This window comes from Ascaphus truei, chromosome 21 (genome assembly GCF_040206685.1).
Source record: "Ascaphus truei isolate aAscTru1 chromosome 21, aAscTru1.hap1, whole genome shotgun sequence".
NCBI lineage: Eukaryota > Metazoa > Chordata > Amphibia > Anura > Ascaphidae > Ascaphus > Ascaphus truei.
Window position 1 is genome coordinate 10,472,827 of NC_134503.1, and position 18,538 is coordinate 10,491,364.

Here is an 18,538-nt window from a genome sequence, read left to right on the forward strand (position 1 = left end):
CTGCCTTCTCGCTGGATTTCCAATGAAGGTGGCCAGTGGCCGTTCATATCAAGCCTGAGGGGAATTCATGTTCGGTGCATTTTTGGTGACCATGTTAATTGCATTTTCCTAGGATGTGTTTGAGATGAGGTTCGCAAAGATGCCAGATGAACCCGCAGAGCCACCGGCTCCCCCACCCACCGCAGCTCCAGTGGTTAGCAAAAGTACAGAGAGCAGTCACAGTAGCGAGGAAAGTTCTTCAGACTCCGACAGTTCCGATTCCGAGGAAGAAAGAGCCACGCGCCTGGCCGAACTCCAGGAGCAGGTGAGAGAAGTGAGCTCCAAAACTGCCTTTTCTTATCAATATGTGTTAATGAGCGTTAGTTACTTAGTTTGTTTAATACAGCATGGGCACAAGTTTTACGCTTGGCGGTTTATCTCTTGTTGGCGGTGCTGGAAAGACGTAACTGCCAATTTGTAAAACTGCTGTTTCTTTTGTATTGAAATGTTGAAGTTTGACTAATTTGTGTTTTATACTTTCTGGAGTAACAGTCCAAATGTTGTATGTCCATTGTTTTAAAGATGCACGTGGGATTTTTGGGCAAACGGGAAGGCAATGTCTAAAATAATACTGCCGATACTGGCTTGCTAATCTTGTCACAGCAAGAGCACAGTTTCTTTTGAGAAAACCTGCGCAAAGCAGCTCATGACAATAAGTCGTTCCCAATCTGGAATCCTGCAACCCCTCTGCATACACCGGTGAATAAACGGGTGCTGTGGCAAGAACTCTACTGAACTGGGTTAGCGAGCAGCAGGGACCGGTACCAAAAAGCAGATTACAGACCTGACGAGATATTGTCCCATGTTTAGTTAGCGGTACTATTCCATAAGACACATATCCGCACCCCGGGAGAAACCTTTTGTAGCCTAATTAAGTCAATGGGCTGTATGGTGTCTAATGGAAGAGCACCCACAATATATTTAGAAAATTGTGTCTGCTCGCCATGCATTTGGACACCTCTTAAGATATTGTAACCACATTTGCTTGATGGTTCCTGAGATCAAAGAGCAGATTTTTGTCTGTTTGGATACATTCTATTTTTAATTCTATACGTTATTACAATTTCTCAAGCAAGTCAGGCACTGGGTGTTGTACCTGGTAGGCTATGTATCTGGTGACATCGTAATGCACATAGCCTGGTGACAGATAAGGAGAGTGAGATCGCTATAAAGGTTACACAGAAAGCAGTAAAAGAGGAAGTAAGAATCCTGGAGAAGCAGAGAGAGGCGAAAAGAATTGGGGACATCATACGGTATTAAAGGGAAGGGGATGGGGGGGGGGTGGAGTGAGAAGGGGGTGGAGCGAAAAGGGGATGGAGAGGGGGAGAGCGAGACCGGGATGGCGAGGGGGAGAGCGAGACTGGGATGGCGAGGGGGGAGAGTGAGACTGGGATGGCGAGGGGGGAGAGCGAGACGGGGATGGCGAGGGGGGAGAGCGAGACGGGGATGACGAGGGGGGAGAGCGAGGCGGGGATGGAGAGGGGGGAGAGCGAGGCGAGGGGGGAGAGCGAGGCGGGGATGGAGAGGGGGGAGAGCGAGGCGGGGATGGAGAGGGGGGGAGAGCGAGGCGGGGATGGAGAGGGGGGAGAGCGAGGCGGGGATGGAGAGGGGGGAGAGCGAGGCGGGGATGGAGAGGGGGGAGAGCGAGGCGGGGATGGAGAGGGGGGAGAGCGAGGCGGGGATGGAGAGGGGGGAGAGCGAGGCGGGGATGGAGAGGGGGGAGAGCGAGGCGGGGATGGAGAGGGGGGAGAGCGAGGTGGGGATGGAGAGGGGGGAGAGCGAGACGGGCATGGAGAGGGGGGAGAGCGAGACGGGGATGGAGAGGGGGGAGAGCGAGACGGGGATAGGGGAGCGATGAGGTTAGTTTCGTAGAATTTCCAAGCAACCGCGGGTACTTTCAGTTAGTTGCTTAATAAAATATGCCCACTTGTGTGTTGTAGCTGTATTAAGTTGGCGTTTTCTTTTATAGAATGATTTGGAAAGTTGAAAATATAGGTAGATTCTTTACATAATGCAGCACATTGATACAGGTTGCGTTTAATAATGAACCATGAGCTCCTAAATCGGCACTGAATATTATGTCTCAAGCCAATAGCGCTAACTGTGTTATTTGGGTCTGCTCTTGCTCTCCCTAGCTTAAGGCAGTCCATGAGCAGCTGGCTGCACTGTCGCAGGCGCCAGTGAACAAACCAAAGAAGAAGAAAGAGAAGAAAGAAAAAGAGAAGAAGAAAAAAGACAAAGATAAGGACAAGGAAAAAGAAAAGCACAAAGTGAAAACGGAGGAGGAGAAAAAAATCAAGGCCGCTCAGCCAGCAAAGCCTGTGCCCCCGAAGAAAACTCCAGTGAAGAAAGCCAACAGTACAACCACCACCAACAGGTGTGTGCAGTTCTCGGATCCTTTATCCTTACTAAGCCTTCAGAGACCTGTGAGGAGCTCAGTCTTAACAGCTTAGAGCAGGGACGGCCAACTCCAGTCTGACTAAGCCACCTGTGCTGAAGCAGGGATATTCTTAAAACCGGATCTGTTGGTGGCCGTTGAGGACTGGAGTTGGCCACCCCTGGCTTGGAGCTTTCTAGGTTTCATAACAAGCCCCTTTTATCATTCAGATTTAGCAGACCATTGTTTCCCACACAACATATCCCATAACAAATTTTCCAAAGGATTTGGTGGCAGTGTTGGGGCAAGAGATCGCAACCAAGATGTACCTGTGAAGCCAGTTCCTTTATCATAACCCATTGTATTGTTAGAGGTGCATTGTGGAGTGCCTTTATCCTAGATGTGATGTTTTGAAGGTCTACTTTCTTGTAGCTTGGCTCTCTGGTTTGTGACCACAACCTTTCCATTTTGACGGTAAACATTATAGGTCCTGCAAAGATCTCTCTTATCATACGTAATATTTTCTATGTTCGGTCTTCCGAGCAACTCCTTTATAAGACCTAAACACTTTCCAGGTCTTACGCCGAGCTAGATAGGATGACACCCTGATATTGAGAGGCTGTTCTGAAATGGGTGTATGTTTAGATCAGGGGTAGCCAACTCCTGTTCTCAAGGGCCACCAGCAGGTCAGGTTTTAAGGATATCCCAGCTTGACGACTGGAGTTGGCCACTCCTGCTTTAGGATATATACAGTATTGCCCGGTGATGTAAGATGAAACATTTAGTAGGACTTGGATATATGAGGACTAAAGATGTCTAAACCTAATCAGAAGTGACGTATCGTAGTTTGGGTTATATACGTCGGGACCGACAATTGAAGTGAATTTTAGCGAATGTGCTTGTGCAAAGTTTCATTTCTTTCCTTTTTGAATCCCAGCAAGCAACCGAAAAAAGGAGGCAAGCAGCCACCCACCGCCACCTACGACTCGGAAGAAGAGGAGGAAGGTTTGCCCATGACCTACGATGAAAAGAGACAGCTCAGCCTGGACATCAACCGACTCCCAGGAGAGAAACTTGGACGTGTAGTTCACATCATCCAATCTCGGGAACCTTCCCTTAGAGACTCCAACCCCGACGAGATAGAAATCGATTTTGAAACTTTAAAACCTACCACTTTACGAGAACTGGAGCGATATGTCAAGTCCTGTTTACAGAAAAAGCAAAGGAAACCATTTTGTAAGTTGTGAGATTTCTGTCAGTGGTTTTTTTTTCTTTTTAACGTGTACTGAATGTGATAATGTGGTCATTGGTTTGGCACGTGAATGGAAAGCCACCTCAGGACTCCAGTCGCCATCAACTTGGCTCCTTCCTCGTTCTTCCGCATCATGTCATTCTCTGTCTTTTGTCCCACCTCTTTCCTATAGATCAACATTTCATCTTTAACTTTCTGGGTATTCATGTAGATGGTGTTGGCATATTTACTTCTAGGCTGGAACATACCATTTTTAAATCTTTACAGCCTATATGGTTGCAATAAAGCAGTTTGCATGCAGGGTAGATAAGCTTACATTTAGATATAGTGAAAGAAATATATAATTCTCAACAAACTAATACAGAGACTGCAGGCTGCTTTCCAAGTGTTGACATCCAATATTGCCAAGCTCTACTGTTGCTGCTCTTTGTACCTTACCTAATGACGTATGATTCCCGTAATAGCCATAACAATCTACTATGGGACAGGACTATTCTATTGGTGCCAAGAAGGTCAAGCCAGTCACTATAAATTGTTGAGACTCCTTTGTTATTAATGTTCTGTAAATTCAGTTTAATTGCGAGAGCAGGAAGTGTGGAACATTTCCCTGCTGCTGAATTGGCCATCAGATTAAGGAGCAACTTTGGTTAACAATTCTAAGGTTGTTGGTGCACAGAAGCGGGTTACATAATTGTAATTCAACTCCTTATCCTACAGCAAGGGATGGAAGCGTGTGGTTAGTTGGTATTCTTTAAGATCTGTAGTCCGGGGACAGAGTTGCCCTCTTTTTGTTCTGCGCGGTAAGGCCAGTTGATCACCAAACGGCAAGCTAGGAGATCATAGGTGTAATAAACACAGCTATGTTTTGGTGTGTCTCTGATCTCTGCACCTTCACTGCAGCAACGGGGAAGAAACAAGCAGTCAAATCAAAGGAAGAGATGGCTCAGGAAAAGAAGAAAGAGCTGGAAAAGCGTCTCCAAGATGTGAGCGGCCAATTGAATAACAAGAAACCTCCGAAAAAAGGTAAGATTTCAGGAGACCAATGGGTACATTACAACTTTTAGCTGTGTCAGACTGCCACACTCATCTCGATACTAAGGATTGTTGTATATCCGCCGAAGCAGCTGAAATTTCCCATTGAAATCAATGGGGCAAGTGTAGAATAAGTTCCTAAGCAACATGTTACCCTCCTATTGTCTCTGTATGTTCTTCCTACTTACCACTTAGATTGTAAGCTCTTCGGGACAGGGACTCTTTTTCCTAATGTTACTTTTATGTCTCAAGCGCTTATTCCCACTGTGTGATATATTATTATGTCCCGTGTATTACTGCTGTGTAGTGCTATGTAAATGGATGGCACTATATAAAGATATACATATACACAGGGGACTGGGATTTGCAATCATGCAGTATTAAGAGAAGTTACAATTAGCACGTGCATGTGTCGCTATATTTTTTAACTGTGCACAAATGAGATTAATTTTTACCTTTTGGTTATTGTGTGTCCAGCTGCATAATCAGAAAACAATTACTTGACGGTTATTTGTGTGCCTAAGTGTTGGATAATAATATGGTTTTCTGCAGCCCGCTTTTGTTGTAGTGAAGAAACACTACTGTGGATGAATCACCCTGTGTTTGCATAGACAACAAAAGCATAAGAGTATCCCTCCATCCTGCAAAGCCGGGCCATGCTCGGGCAAAATGACTGCTCCTCTCCCAACTTGTCTCAGAACCGGGTTTCTGACAGAGAGGGGTGAATTGTAATGGAAATGTTTGAATGACATGCATTGTGCTTTTTAGGGTCCTAGTTTGGGGGGAAAAAAGGCACATTTTTCTTCCATAATGCTTAAATGGGTTTAAGGAAGCCGATTACATAACGTTGTAGACGCTGGCAAATCCTTTTGTTTACGTTTGTAAATTTTGAATATTTCCGGCTGGTGGGAAATTCACAAAGATGTTGAAATATCTCCGGAAACAATTAATATCTTACCGGGAGAGCACTTCGATACCAACTTTCGTGAATATTTCCAGAATATGGGCTTCAAATATTGGCAACGTTTTTGCAAATATACTGGCTAATATGGTTTAACACTTGGCACTTTTTGTGAATATTCGCATAAATAAATTGCCGTTGTCAATTTTAAAATCAGGACTATTTGGCGATTCCAATCTCCCAACACTGTGCGAATTGGCAAATACAACTTTACGACCTATTTTTTCTTTTTTGGTAAGCTCTGTGGAGCTGTCCCTTGAATGAGTACGAATAGTCCAAAATTCACCCTTTTTCTTCTCCCCTGCAGAGAAGTCCAGTTCAGGAGCAGCAGGGGGACCGTCACGGCTAAGCAGTAGCAGCAGCTCCTCGGAGTCCGGTACCAGCAGTTCCAGCGGCTCCAGTTCAGACAGCAGCGACTCAGAGTAAACCCTGGGGTGGGGTTCTATCAAACGGACATCGCGCACAAACGATATTACTTCTCTGCATTGTTCCCACCCGAGGCTCGTGTAACACTTCTCCCTTTTTTGGTGTGCAGTTTTAAAAAAAAAAAAAAAAAAAAAAACAACAACAACAACAACAAAAAATCAAACAAAACACACACACAAAAAAAAAAACTTCTTTTATTTTCCTTTTTTGACTTTTATTTTTTATTTTAAGAAGATGAAAAAGCAGAATCCTCCAGTTTTGGCAAACGGGTGTCAGCAATAACCAGCAACGTGGAAGACCCCTGTTGCTTACATTGGATTTTATGAAGGTTTACTTTGCATAAAGATTTTAATTTGTTTTAACTTAGGTTCTTTTTCTTCGTTCGGCCTGAAAGGTATCGCTTGGGACAGGAACTTTGAACCCATAACCGTGCCCAGACGCAGACGGGTAGTAGCCCAGCCTAATGTCACTTTTCTCCATGTACGCTTGATCCTCTTAACTCGAAGGATTATTGTTCCCCAAAACGAAAATTTCTTGTCGCACATGGTACTGTCTCGAAACGACGGTCTGCCTTTTAATTAAATAGGTGTTTGTATCTGTGTGTTACCACCTAGAATTCTTAATCACAGGTTTACAGTTTTATAACATCATGCCCTTTTTTTTCTTTCTTTTCTGGAAAATGGACAAACTGGGCACTTGTAGGTAATAGCTGAACTATGGGTGATAATTCGTGTTGCAGTTTGGGGTGGGGAAAAAAAAAATATATTTTTTTTTCAATCTCTTCCTAACTGGTTCATGCAGAAATATTTACCTCAAAACAAGACAGACACAATTTTGTAAGGCATTGCAATTTTTTTTTTTGTTTGATTTTAAACTGATGGTCCAAAGTGAGAGAGTTCTATCTTCTCCCCAGCAACACATTCCATTAGCCTTTCACCCTGATTCTTCATGTACATATATACACTTTATTTATTAACATCACAGGATTCTTTTTTTTTTTTTTTTTTTTTAAGAAATTGCCATAGGAAATAAGCAGAGGACAAAAAAAAAAAAAAAACTAGAATGATAAAGGAACATCTCTGAAACACGGCATAGATATCATTCTTTTTAGCTACAGGTTTGTGGGTTACACATGAAAGGTGCAACTGGGGAAGAAGAGGGGTCTTTTTGGGCTGTATGTCGATTTTGCATCGTAAAGCGATTTACTAGTTAAACGGGGAACGTGGATCTGAAAGGAGGGGAAAAAAAGCAGACGGCATCATTGGAAAAGTAGATTTTTATTCTACCGTCCCTGTGAACTAATTTCAGCTCATCAGGACTGCTGTGGTCCGGCTCGTTTAAAAGTTAATCTTTGGGATTTGTAATCTGGTTCCTTTTTTTATATATATTTGGAAACAGAAGATTTTTAGCATGAGTAAAAACAAAACAAAAAAGCCAAACTGGCCTGTCCTGAACATCTTGAGTTACGTTGCCTGGGGTGTCCTTTCACGTTTTAGATTTGGGGTTCAAAAGACGCGTCTGTTCCCTTTACAAAGAAGCCTGTCTGAAAATCTGAGAGAGGACATGGTGGTTTTCAGACTGGTTGAGCTATTTTTCCATGGAGAAATATTAAAGTATTCTTTCCTCCAATTCCTTGTTTGCACCACACTAGTTATGTGGACATATCCACCAGTGGATTTCTAGCATCGCCATACTACATTACCTAATACTTGAGGAAGAATTTAGGTGTTGCTCTATGCTGTTTCTTTATACTTCCAAAGGAGCTGAGGTTTAGTGGCACTCGGGAATTGCACTGTGTTTAGGTAATATCCACCCAATCGAGGAGTCGTATGGAGAGAGACAAGGTTTATTATATATGATTGCAATGCAATGTACCTGCTGCCTTGGTAGTAACTTTGGACGAACCACACAAGCATTAGCAGTTCTCGTTGGGCTCGCACCCTCTTTTATTTTTGGGTCTGTTGTGTCTCATCACTTTCACATCCTTTGGTGCTGATTTTTGTTTTTAAATGTTTTTTTTTTCTCTTTGTACAGTTTGTTCAGAGACTTGTAGCTCATGGTCCCCCTACAGCTGCAGCATACGTATAAATATATATTATTTTTTTTGTATTTTGTCACAGATCTTTTAGAAAGGCTTTAAAAAAGAGGAAAAAACAAAACAAAAAGACTTTTAGGGAACCCTTTCAATTTTAATATAAACGTTGTAATCGGGATAAAAAAAATTACATGTAAAAAAAATAATATGCAGAGTTTTAGGAGCACATTAGGGCTTGTTTTATTTCAAGGGTTGCCAAAGAAGGCTTCTTTCAGAATTTAAATATAAAAGGCTCTTCGAAGGTCTATAGCTCCCTTTGCCAGTTTTAAAGGGATTGTGGTAACACGGGAAATTAGTTTTTCTTCTTGTTTTTAAATTCATGTATAATTTTACTTTTATTATCTGTACTTTTAATATAAAAGACTATGTTACTGGATTGTTCTTTATTTTAGTCTTTTTCCAAGCCAGAGTTTAGCATAACACAATTTAAAATATTGGTTACACCATGCTAAACAAATGTTTTTTTTTTTTACTGCCTGGGTCACTTTGTCTCCTCCAGCCGTGAAACGCGTTGACCGTTTAAATATGTCGTCGAAATACCACAATTGGCTATATGATTCTCAGTCAATATAAGCCGATGTCATAGTAGAAAAGCATTAACCATTTCAGTGTGATAAGACCATCCTTTCTAGCTACATCACAACAGAATGGAATATAAGGCTGGATGATTTCTAAGGCTGTTGGGCAATAGAATAATTATTCAAGACTATCTTAGAGCTATCACTCGAGAACTCACCTGTGCCTTGCTTTCCACTCTCATTGTGCATTAACCTCAGGGGTGCTCAACTCTTGTCCTCAAGCCCCCCTCCCCCCCCCCCAACACCTCAGGATATTCCAGCTTCAGCACATGTGGCTCAATCAGAGGCTTCGTCAAAGACTGAACATCTGTTTGAGCCATCTGTGCTGAAGCAGGGATATCCTGAAAACCTGACCTGTTGGGGGGGGGGGGGGGGGGGCTTGAGGATTGGAGTTAAGCACCCCTGCATTAACTGAATGAACATAAGAGAACTTGAAGCTGTCGACTGAGTGAATATGAGATGGAAGTCCTAGAGCACTCGCAGATAACAAAGATCTCGCTGCTACCAAGTTGTCCTTATTCTTTAGTATATCGGCGTCCAGTAGACCCAGTGATTTTTGCACTTTTGATGTAAAATACAAGTGCAATGTGTCCCCAAACGTGTTGGGAACTTGCTTAGCCATGAGGTTTCAGCTGTACAATTCAATGGCCCTTTAGAAACGATAACCCCTCGTGTATAACGCATTATTTTGCAGCATTGTGTTTCCACTACAAATTGAATACCTATTAGTCTTGAAGGTCACAGCACTTGCTTTGAAGGGGATGGAGAACCCCAAACTACACCGCAATGGGGAATGCAGTAAAAATGCAATTTTTTTCTTCCATATTTTTAACAGTTATGCAGTAAATATGTCATGTTTTTACACTTCTGTTGGACCCCTTAATCCCTGACAACTGTCATGTCTTTAGATGATCAGACATGGCTTTTTTTTCTTTAGAGCATATGGGATGTCCAATAGTTTAAAAATACCACCATATTTTTTTTTTTTAATGTTTGAACAGATTGCCTTGGGACATTTTGGCACTGAAGGTAACAGTCATCGAAACTGAAAGCAGAATCAACTTGTGAATAGTGGCATCACAATCTTAATGTTCACCCTAAATAAAAAAAAATAAAACTGGAAGCAATTCAAGATAGGCCTGACTAAAAAAAAAATCAATCCGTCTTACTGACAGTTGAAAAGTTTCCGATTTCAGTTTTAGTTTTGCATTATCCAAAGGTCTGTCTTTCTGTATTCAATAATATCGGTCTGCTGTAGACGTTTCAATTTCAACCACAGTAAAGGCGTTCAACAGAAAGCACTGCCAAAACCGGCTGGAAAGTTACGTTTGGTTGTAGTAATGTGGTGTTTAGTGGTCTGATCACGCAGGACATTAGTGCGTGAATATTAATGCCTGGATAAGTGGAGGGATGTAGAACGCGTCGGTGGTAGAGGGTCCTGCTGTTGTGTCCTACAAGTGCTCAAGGGGCAAATGCAATAGGATTGTTTTGTGTAGTCTTCTTGCATCTGCTCTTTCACGTTTGTTTCCTTCGTACTAAAAGGTCCTAGAGAAGTCCATGAATTGCATGCTTTGCCAATGAGGCTTAAAAACATTTGTTCTAACAACTCCCTTGCCTTCCAGTAAATAAACTCTTTTTTTTTTAAACTGGCTTTACAATGGAAAAATAAAAAGGAAATGTAAACTGTTATTGCTTCAATTTAAAAAAAAAAAACAATAGAAAGGACTTATTCTGCAGATGCCTACACATTTACAGCAAGAGAACTGGTAATACAATGTAAGTAAATACTTCATTTGGCTGGGCTGAACAAATATTCTCAGTCTATACATGTAATTCTAAAAGACGTGCTAGTATATTTATTTACATTTCTTCGGCATCCCTGGTCTTGTGTGCTTTTCAGAAGCTACTGTTGTCTATAATTGCTAAAGGAAACAATAGAAATGTTGGCTACCATCAGATAATCCCAATACAAGGCCTGCTGACTTGTGCTACAGCCCTTCCCGATAACTAACCTCCTTTAGTGGGGAGGTTACAGAAAACCTCAGGAAAGGATGGGTTAGACCAGGGTTGGCCAACTCCAGTCCTCAAGGGCCACCAACAAATCAAGTTCAGGATATTCCTGCTTCAGTTCAGTCAACGATTGAACCACCTGTGCTGAAGCGGGGATATCCTGAAAAACGGACCTGTTCATAGCCCTTGCGGACTGGAGTTGGCCGCCCCTGGGTTAAATAATGGCCTCCTCTCCTCTGTTCAATATATCTCCACTTGTGCCAGTCCATAAAGATTTTACAACCTGCGGGAGAAAACCACTCTGGGTGGGGGAGGGAAGGAATCCTTTTAGAAATAGTGATAGTTTTAATTTACTCCAGTGCAAATGTAATGTTTCAGTGCAAACGTTTAATTTGTATCTTCATTTTTTTTTATTTTAACAAATGCAAAGTGTGTAAGGCTTTAAATGAATGAGTGAACTGCTTTTAATACTGGGTATAAAGGTTTGATACCAGGGTAAAGTTGGGAACCCTTTACAAAGCTGTAACCTAAACGATTTAGGGCAGGTCGTGAATTTCGTTAGGAAGTGACTTTTAGAAAAGCTATAATATTGGCAGCCATTTTATGCTGTGTTGTAAGCTGCACGTTATTCCAACTGCATTTACTTTTTATTGAACCCTTTTGTGCAGGAAGGGTTACGGAACGCCCTGCTTTTGTATTGTATTCGGGTTGTGTGCCTACCAGCACAAAAGGTTTAACCCTTTCCTGCCAGAGGAGACTGCAAGTCGCTGTAGCAGCGAAAAGGGTCAACGCAATTTAACAAGCCCCCCCATAATTTGACCGTTTAGCTCTGTTCTGATTGCATACCATTTTTTTAAAAATGTTTCTTTTATCTCTGCTGTGCATGCAAGTTTACTGTAACCTTTTCCCCCAAAATCTTTTTAGTGCTGTTCATAGTATATTCCTGTACATGTCAGTTATATTGATAACAAGTCAATGTAAGTAGTTTTAGCTTGTTTATTGCAATGCTGGCCTCAACACAACATTAAGAAAAAAAAAGTTTAAAAAAAAACCGGTAGAACGTACTCGTTGGTGTTCTAGTAATTATGGGCCCCTCTCCTGGGCATTTTGTTTTTTCATAATAAACGACAACAAAATCTTAGCTGGTCTATGGTTTTAATTTGTTTGATTCTACTTCCAATCTTTACAAATCAATGCTGTTTAATCAATGGAACAATTGCAGGCTGTGGAATGTATTTTTACTCGTTGAACCATTAGCCTACGTTGGAGTTCAGACCATATATTTATGCGGAAAAAACATGAATGGAATGCATACCGTATAGAACGGAGGTTCCCAACTCCAGTCTTCAAGAACCCACGACGGGTCAGGTTTTAAGGATGTCCCTGCTTCAGCACAGGTGGTGCAGTCAAAATGATGCAGCCACGTGTGCTGAAGCAGGGATATCCTTAAAACCTGACCAGTTAGGGGTTTTTCAGGAGTTTGGAACTCCTGTTCTATACTGTATGCATTCAGGGTTTTTCTTGAATTTATAGGTTTACATGTCAACAAACTACAGTAAACCGCTGCAGCATAAATATATGGTCTCAAATTTTGGTCCAAATATGCCAGTATAAACGAATGGGACTTAAGCCCTGACCACTTGTGGGGGGTTAGGACAACTTTTATAACATCTGGTTCCATCAGCCCCTACAAGGCTTGCTGCTCTCCTCACTGCAGCAGTTATTTTTGTCCTGCTGGGGTAGCTTCTCCTCACAGAATTACATTGTCCGGTACATCTTGGAACAGGGTGTTGACGAAGAGTGAAAAAAGATGGTGCTAGCCATCGTACTAAATGATGCCCCTCCATATCTGGTATGGAGAGCCAAGCTATGCTCTCCTGCTTATCTGAAAAGGCTTTTGCTACTGTTTTGACGTTCTATCAGTCTGGAGGCTCAAGCTTGAGCACCATGTGTGGTGGTTGGTGTCTAGTCCAGAGTATTGGGTCAAATCATGATTTAAGTAAGATACAATCTCTACTCCAATCACTAGAGGAAGCTGAACATTTCAAGCAATCACACATAATGATCTGTTGAGCATGGCTAGAAATTTGTTCTTACAGTTGGATGATTGTGTTCCCTTTTTGGGTTCTGCAGGTAAAAAAAGGTTTTGGGGCTTTTCCTGCCCGTTGTTATTGTTCTCCGGTTTAAGCTCATACCCACACCCGTTGCCCCTCTCACAGGTGTGCTGATTCCCGCCAGAAAAGGAGCCCTTCGTTTGTAAAATTTCAGCCCTCCAATTGGCTACCAGTTAGGTCCCGTCCAGTGTCCCTGATTGGGCCAGAGGGCTGCATGGGGTCAAGGCACACACCCCTTTTGATTGGCCCCTGCCCAGAAGTTCCCTGATTGCCCCAGCTGAAACCCCATGCAAATCCATGGGAAAATGTTTAATTGTCCCTGCCTGGCAAGTTGCCAGTCGTCTTGTGCTGGGGAACAATTTATGTTGTACAAGTCTCTCCTTGGAGCATCCTGAAACCCCGCCTCATTCCTGGAACTACGCTCTACACCAGATGACTGATCCCCACGGACCTAACCTCTACCGGAGGCTCCAAGCTTTGTGTGGCCAGTAGACTTCATTTCTGATGTACCATTCCCTTGTATTTATTGCTGCTAACTGTATGTAATCTATTTTTGTGTCTACTGTACCCTTCCTATTAAACTTTTCATTAAATAGCTATATTGTCTGAGTGTTAGCTCACATGGTATGTAATGGGGGTTTTTTTTTTAAAGTGAAACTTCTTTCCTGCACCTGCAGAGTTTTGATAGGAAATTCCCATGTGTTGTAACAAAATTCCATGATGGAAGTGGCGTCACTGCTGGCAGAAGAGGCCATCAGTGACATAGGGAGAAGAACGACACTGACTGACACACACATACACACAACACACATACACACAACACACATACACACAACACACTGACACACACACACACACACAAAATTCACAGTTACTACAAAAATATAGAAGTGTCTTAGGCAGGTCTGCAACCCTGCCTTTCAACCATTATCACCTAGCACGCAGAGCTTCTACTGCAGCAAGGGATTCTGGGAAATGACATGCAAATGAGCACACGTGTCACCTTTTGCCTGACATCCATAAACATGAAACCCATATAAGCAAATGCTCTGCTGTTCACACAGCTTTTACACGTGAATGTGCTCACAAGTGATATTCTTTATTGGCTATATATCCCTTCAGAGAGCTTAAGGTCTGCACATGCAGGTATATCATGTTGCCTACCACTGACTTGATAAATAAGACCCTTTAAATGTTATGTAAATGTATTCCTTGTGCTCAGCGGCGGCTTTGAAAATCTGCCGCTCTTAGGCACATAGCTTTGACAGCCGCCTCCTTGCTGCCACCACCCTCCTTCTGAACCACAGCGAGGTCACAAACGTGGCATTGCGGTTCCGAAAAAGGAGGGGAGCAGCAAGGAGACTGCCTCAACAGCCAAGTGCCTTCCCATCAGGCCCGAGAGCACGGCAAATGCCGTGTTGTCGTACACTTTTGCCACCCGGGGAAATGGGAAATCCGCTGTTGCTTGTGCTGATTTCTATTTTTATGAATGGAGCTAAAATCTCTAGCATATTGCAGCCTAGTGAAAAAGATCTAATCTGTGCCATTCATTTATGATGCCAACCATCTCTCCAAGATGACCGAAGTGCTGTAGTTTATTGGAACTTGCTTATTTGTCACAGTTTGTTAATAAAGCAACTTTTAGTTACCGGTTACTAGATAATGAGAGAGCTTTATGCAGAGCAGTCTAAAGTGAAAAGGATGAGATACTCATAAATTAGGTGACAATAGTCTCAAGCCCGACATACATTCTAAATACCAATAAAAGTGTAACATTTAGAGTAATTACAATAGTAGTTGTTGGTAGCCAGCACTACTGAACTCAACAATAGCTTTTTCTTTTTATTCATACAATTTAAAACTAGCAATCACACTCTAAAATACTGTTTATTTGTATCCTGTTACATTGCTGAGACCTGAAAAACAATGATGGATTCAAAGGGCATAGAAACCACATAAAAATATGAATACTTTAATATTTGTGAATAATATTTTTTATATTATATAATAAAGCAAAATAAGATTTTGCTTCGGAAAAAAACTGCTGCAGTAGATGAAAGCTAGCTGCATGTTAATTTTAGAAGGGGTGCTGTTTTTTCAATAATTCCATATAGCTCTTTCCCCCCAATGGGACTTAAAGCGCTTCCCAATTACAGAATAGTGAGCGTACGCAGCACATAGGAATGTTACATACACACAGTCCCTGCCCGGGTGAGCTTACATACACACAGTCCCTGCCCGGGTGAGCTTACAATCTATGATTTTAGTGCCTGAGGTACAGGGAGATAAAGTGACTTGCCCAAGGTTACAAGCAGCAGATACCAGGAATTGAACCAGGGTCCCCAATTCAAACGTAGTGTCATCATTTACAGAGTGCATGTCTTTGGTTACTGAGCCACCCCTCTTACAAGTTTCAAATTTAGCCAATAAGGGTTTACAAAAGACAGTTGTGAAAAGGTAAAATATTGACATGTGTTGCTGTGAAGGAGTGTTCATATTACATGTAAGAATCTGTTTTACATTATATCACCTTACTAATGTGCTTTTAGCATTATAAGGCAAACTGCACAAATACCTCCTTTAAATACAATTGTGAACAAATGACACACAGCAATGTAGGTTTTTAAATAACCTAATAATTAGGTTTACATTCAAGCATACATGCAACACAGTTTGGCATGACACAAAGTACATTAACATTTATAGGTGTATAATACTTGGTCACATTACTGAGCAAAACCTTGACCGTCCAGTGTCTCTTGAAATAGTGAGTGTCTTTTTGTCACGGACTAAGATGGCCTGGTTACCATACTGTGAATACCACATGCTATGGCTGCGGTTAAGATATGTTCCAGGAGGGGCCGTTTCCAACTTCTGCTGCTGCTGTTGCCAGATGAGCAGTGACGTATCTCTGTACCTCAGTCTGGCATATCCTTCAGACAAGGCCTTCTCCGCCAATGGCACACGCCCGCTCATTGATTTAGGAGGGAAACGCAGAATAGACAGAGTGCTGTCCACCGAGGCAAAGTGTTCTCCGTTTAATCTTCAAGCTGGCGTCTTTCACACCAGTCCCAGAATAGACACACTCAATCCTGAGGGATCGTCTCAATGTTACTGATTCACAAGCACCGTTAAGGAACCAGTGTTTTCAGTCTAAAATCAGAGTTGCTGTTTAAGGTGCACCGTGCATGCATGTTTCATATAGCGAGACTGGAAAGCTGTAGGTAGTCTAGGAGTTTGTACACACACAAGCGAAGACTTCTTTGAATCGGCTGTTTCCAGAAGCGGTTTGGAAATGTTTGTTTTGGATTCATAATGACATTCTTTGTGTCGTTTACTTTACATCAAATACTTTCGAGCAGTGTTCCTTCAACCTCTGCTGGAGGGGAGAACTGTTTTTTTTAAATGTGTTTTTCCTCGCCAGGCGCTGGGAATCATGGTACCTGTCACAAAATAAATCTGTTATACCGACACCAACACTGCATCCTACACATATACCTACAGATACGTTACATATGTACATGATATCAGATTGTGTGTGTGTGTCAAATACAATATGTAAAGATATTCCAACTACAGAAATTTTTTAACCTTTAACCCTTGCGTTGCTCGCCCCTCTGGCAGCGAAAGGGGTAATAAAATCATCATTACAATAATTTATTTCCTGAACAAGATTCCGAACGGTTTCAATGTTTTTTTTTTATTTTTATTTATTTATATATATATATATATATATATATATATATATTTTTTTTTTTTTTTTTTTTAATATATATATATATATATATATATATATATATATATATATATATATATATATATATATATATATATATATAATTTCCCACCTTATTTGTAGCATCTACATCAGTGTACTCCTGTGCCCCTATTGTACTGGCACACTGTAATTAAATATTTATGTAGATTACATTGGTGTTATGTTTTCATCTGGTGTACTGCGCCGCAGTCTATGTTGCTGCTGCATTCATAACAATAGGATTGTATTGGCACTTAATAGAACAGGATGCCCTGTATAGCAGAGAGGGCCTTCCCAACCCTTGATCTTGTTGTTATTATCGCTGGATAATGCCTGCCGCCAGGCACAGGCCATGATGCCCCCACACACTCGCATACTTACCCTCCTCCTCCGGGATACTAACCGCTCCCGGGCAGCCCCAATATCATCTCTCCGCAGGGTTCCTGCACCTCGCTGCCATGGTAACGCTCCCTCGCAGTCAGGCCGGAAGCAGATCTGCTGAGGACAGCAGCAAAGTGTCTTCCCCGGAAACACAGCGTCGCCTATGAGGTTCCGGCCCAGAGTCTGAGAGAAGTGTTAGGGAGGGAACAGAATGGAAAAATAGAGACCCCATTATTGAACAAGTGCTATGTTAGATGCAGATTACAGTTTATTTTTGTTTACTTTAGAATAAGGTGTGTGTGTGTGTGTGTGTGTGTGTGTGTGCGTGCGTGCGCGCGCGCGCACACATTACAAGAAAAGGCATACTTACACTTGGCAGCACTTGGAATATTTCATTTGCACACAGAGAGTACAGCTGGGCTGCATAAATTGAGATTTTTTTCAGGTGGACGCAGTTCCTGTGCCTTTTTTCATAGACCACGTTATAGCATTATTATGATGATATTTAAAAAAAAAAAAAAAGAATTTTTATGTTTTATAATAATTAGAATGTAATCATTATTATTTTACAAAAATAACAGATTCGCTTTTGAAATGTCAGTAAATGTGTATATTTTTTGCTCATCTCCAAAAATAATCCCCCCCACCTGTCCTATCCTCACGCCAGAGTTCCCTCACCCTTTTTCTAGAAAAAAAAGCACTGATTAAAACCATTACATATTTTCTCCAGTTAGTGGATGGAGGAGGAGCAACATTAATGCTTTGAGTTACCATGACTACTGACTCCTGAATCCAGTGCAGTCAAGCTTTCATGGGATGGGGCAGACTTAGGCCTGGGACATAGTGGTTGTATCCGGGTGGAGGCTTGCTGAGGCTCAGGGAAAGCGGTGCTTTCCCTGGCCTTACACAGCGCGCCGTCCGTGGGCGGGCCTGGGGGCGGGCCAGTGACGTCACGGAGCTGGTTCGCCCTCACGTGACTGGCCCTGCGCTCCGGCGAGCGCCAAATCTGAAGACTCGTGAGACACACGCTTCCGCAAGCGTGTGCGAGCCCCTGCTAAAGCCGCTCTCATTGCGGCTGCAGGGGCTCAGTGCCGAGCAGCAGCGCGCCTCAGCACGGGTCAGCGCATAAGCGCTGACCATGCCCGAGGCCTTAGGCCTCAGATATATAGTGCAGGCGTGCCTGTACTAGAAGCGATTTATGGCCTGCAGGATTGCGCGATGAGAGGGGGGGGGGCGAGGGCGTGATGAAGACATCCCCGTGACGTCATGTGAGCAGTTCGCCCTCATTGGCTGAGTCACGCACGTGACCTGTCTATCGCGCGCAAAATCAAAACATTTTGTCCCGCCAAGTATCGGTCACCTCGTCGCTCGTGCACGCTCGCTCTATGGCCGTACGTATTGCCTTATGGCCTTTTGTTTTCTGTGCATGTGCCGTCGTTCATACTATGGACACGGACTTACAGTAGCTGTGCTGGAGACATACAGATTGTATTGTATTGTATGTCTTTATTTATAT

At 42.4% G+C, this 18,538-nt stretch overlaps 2 protein-coding genes across 7 annotated transcripts in view; one reads left to right on the top strand and one right to left on the bottom strand.

Moving 5' to 3' along the window:
* BRD3 (bromodomain containing 3) overlaps nt 1-11,911 on the top strand; it is a 47,618-nt gene extending 35,707 nt beyond the window's left edge. For 5 of the 6 annotated variants that reach the window (XM_075578932.1, XM_075578930.1, XM_075578928.1 and 2 more), the window contains 5 exons: nt 113-313; nt 2,175-2,416; nt 3,354-3,652; nt 4,569-4,691; nt 5,969-11,911. In XM_075578932.1, coding sequence (XP_075435047.1) covers nt 113-313; nt 2,175-2,416; nt 3,354-3,652; nt 4,569-4,691; nt 5,969-6,087 — 984 coding nt within the window. In that variant the 3' untranslated portion in view covers nt 6,088-11,911. The remainder of the gene's footprint in view (nt 1-112; nt 314-2,174; nt 2,417-3,353; nt 3,653-4,568; nt 4,692-5,968) is intronic. The other variant, XM_075578933.1, reaches the window with a different exon arrangement.
* A 3,579-nt stretch (nt 11,912-15,490) lies between these two features.
* On the bottom strand, nt 15,491-17,230 carry BRD3OS (BRD3 opposite strand). Its single transcript, XM_075578944.1, has 2 exons — nt 17,023-17,230; nt 15,491-16,327 (listed from the first exon to the last, which is right to left on the bottom strand). The coding sequence occupies exon 2, from the start codon at nt 15,858-15,860 to the stop codon at nt 15,606-15,608; it is 255 nt and encodes an 84-aa protein (XP_075435059.1). The 5' UTR covers nt 15,861-16,327; nt 17,023-17,230; the 3' UTR covers nt 15,491-15,605.
* Between the last annotated feature and the right edge of the window lie 1,308 nt (nt 17,231-18,538).

What these genes read in the sequence shown, in the direction of transcription:
- BRD3OS (XM_075578944.1), bottom strand. Translation starts at nt 15,860, where the DNA reads ATGAGCGGGCGTGTGCCATTGGCGGAGAAGGCCTTGTCTGAAGGATAT.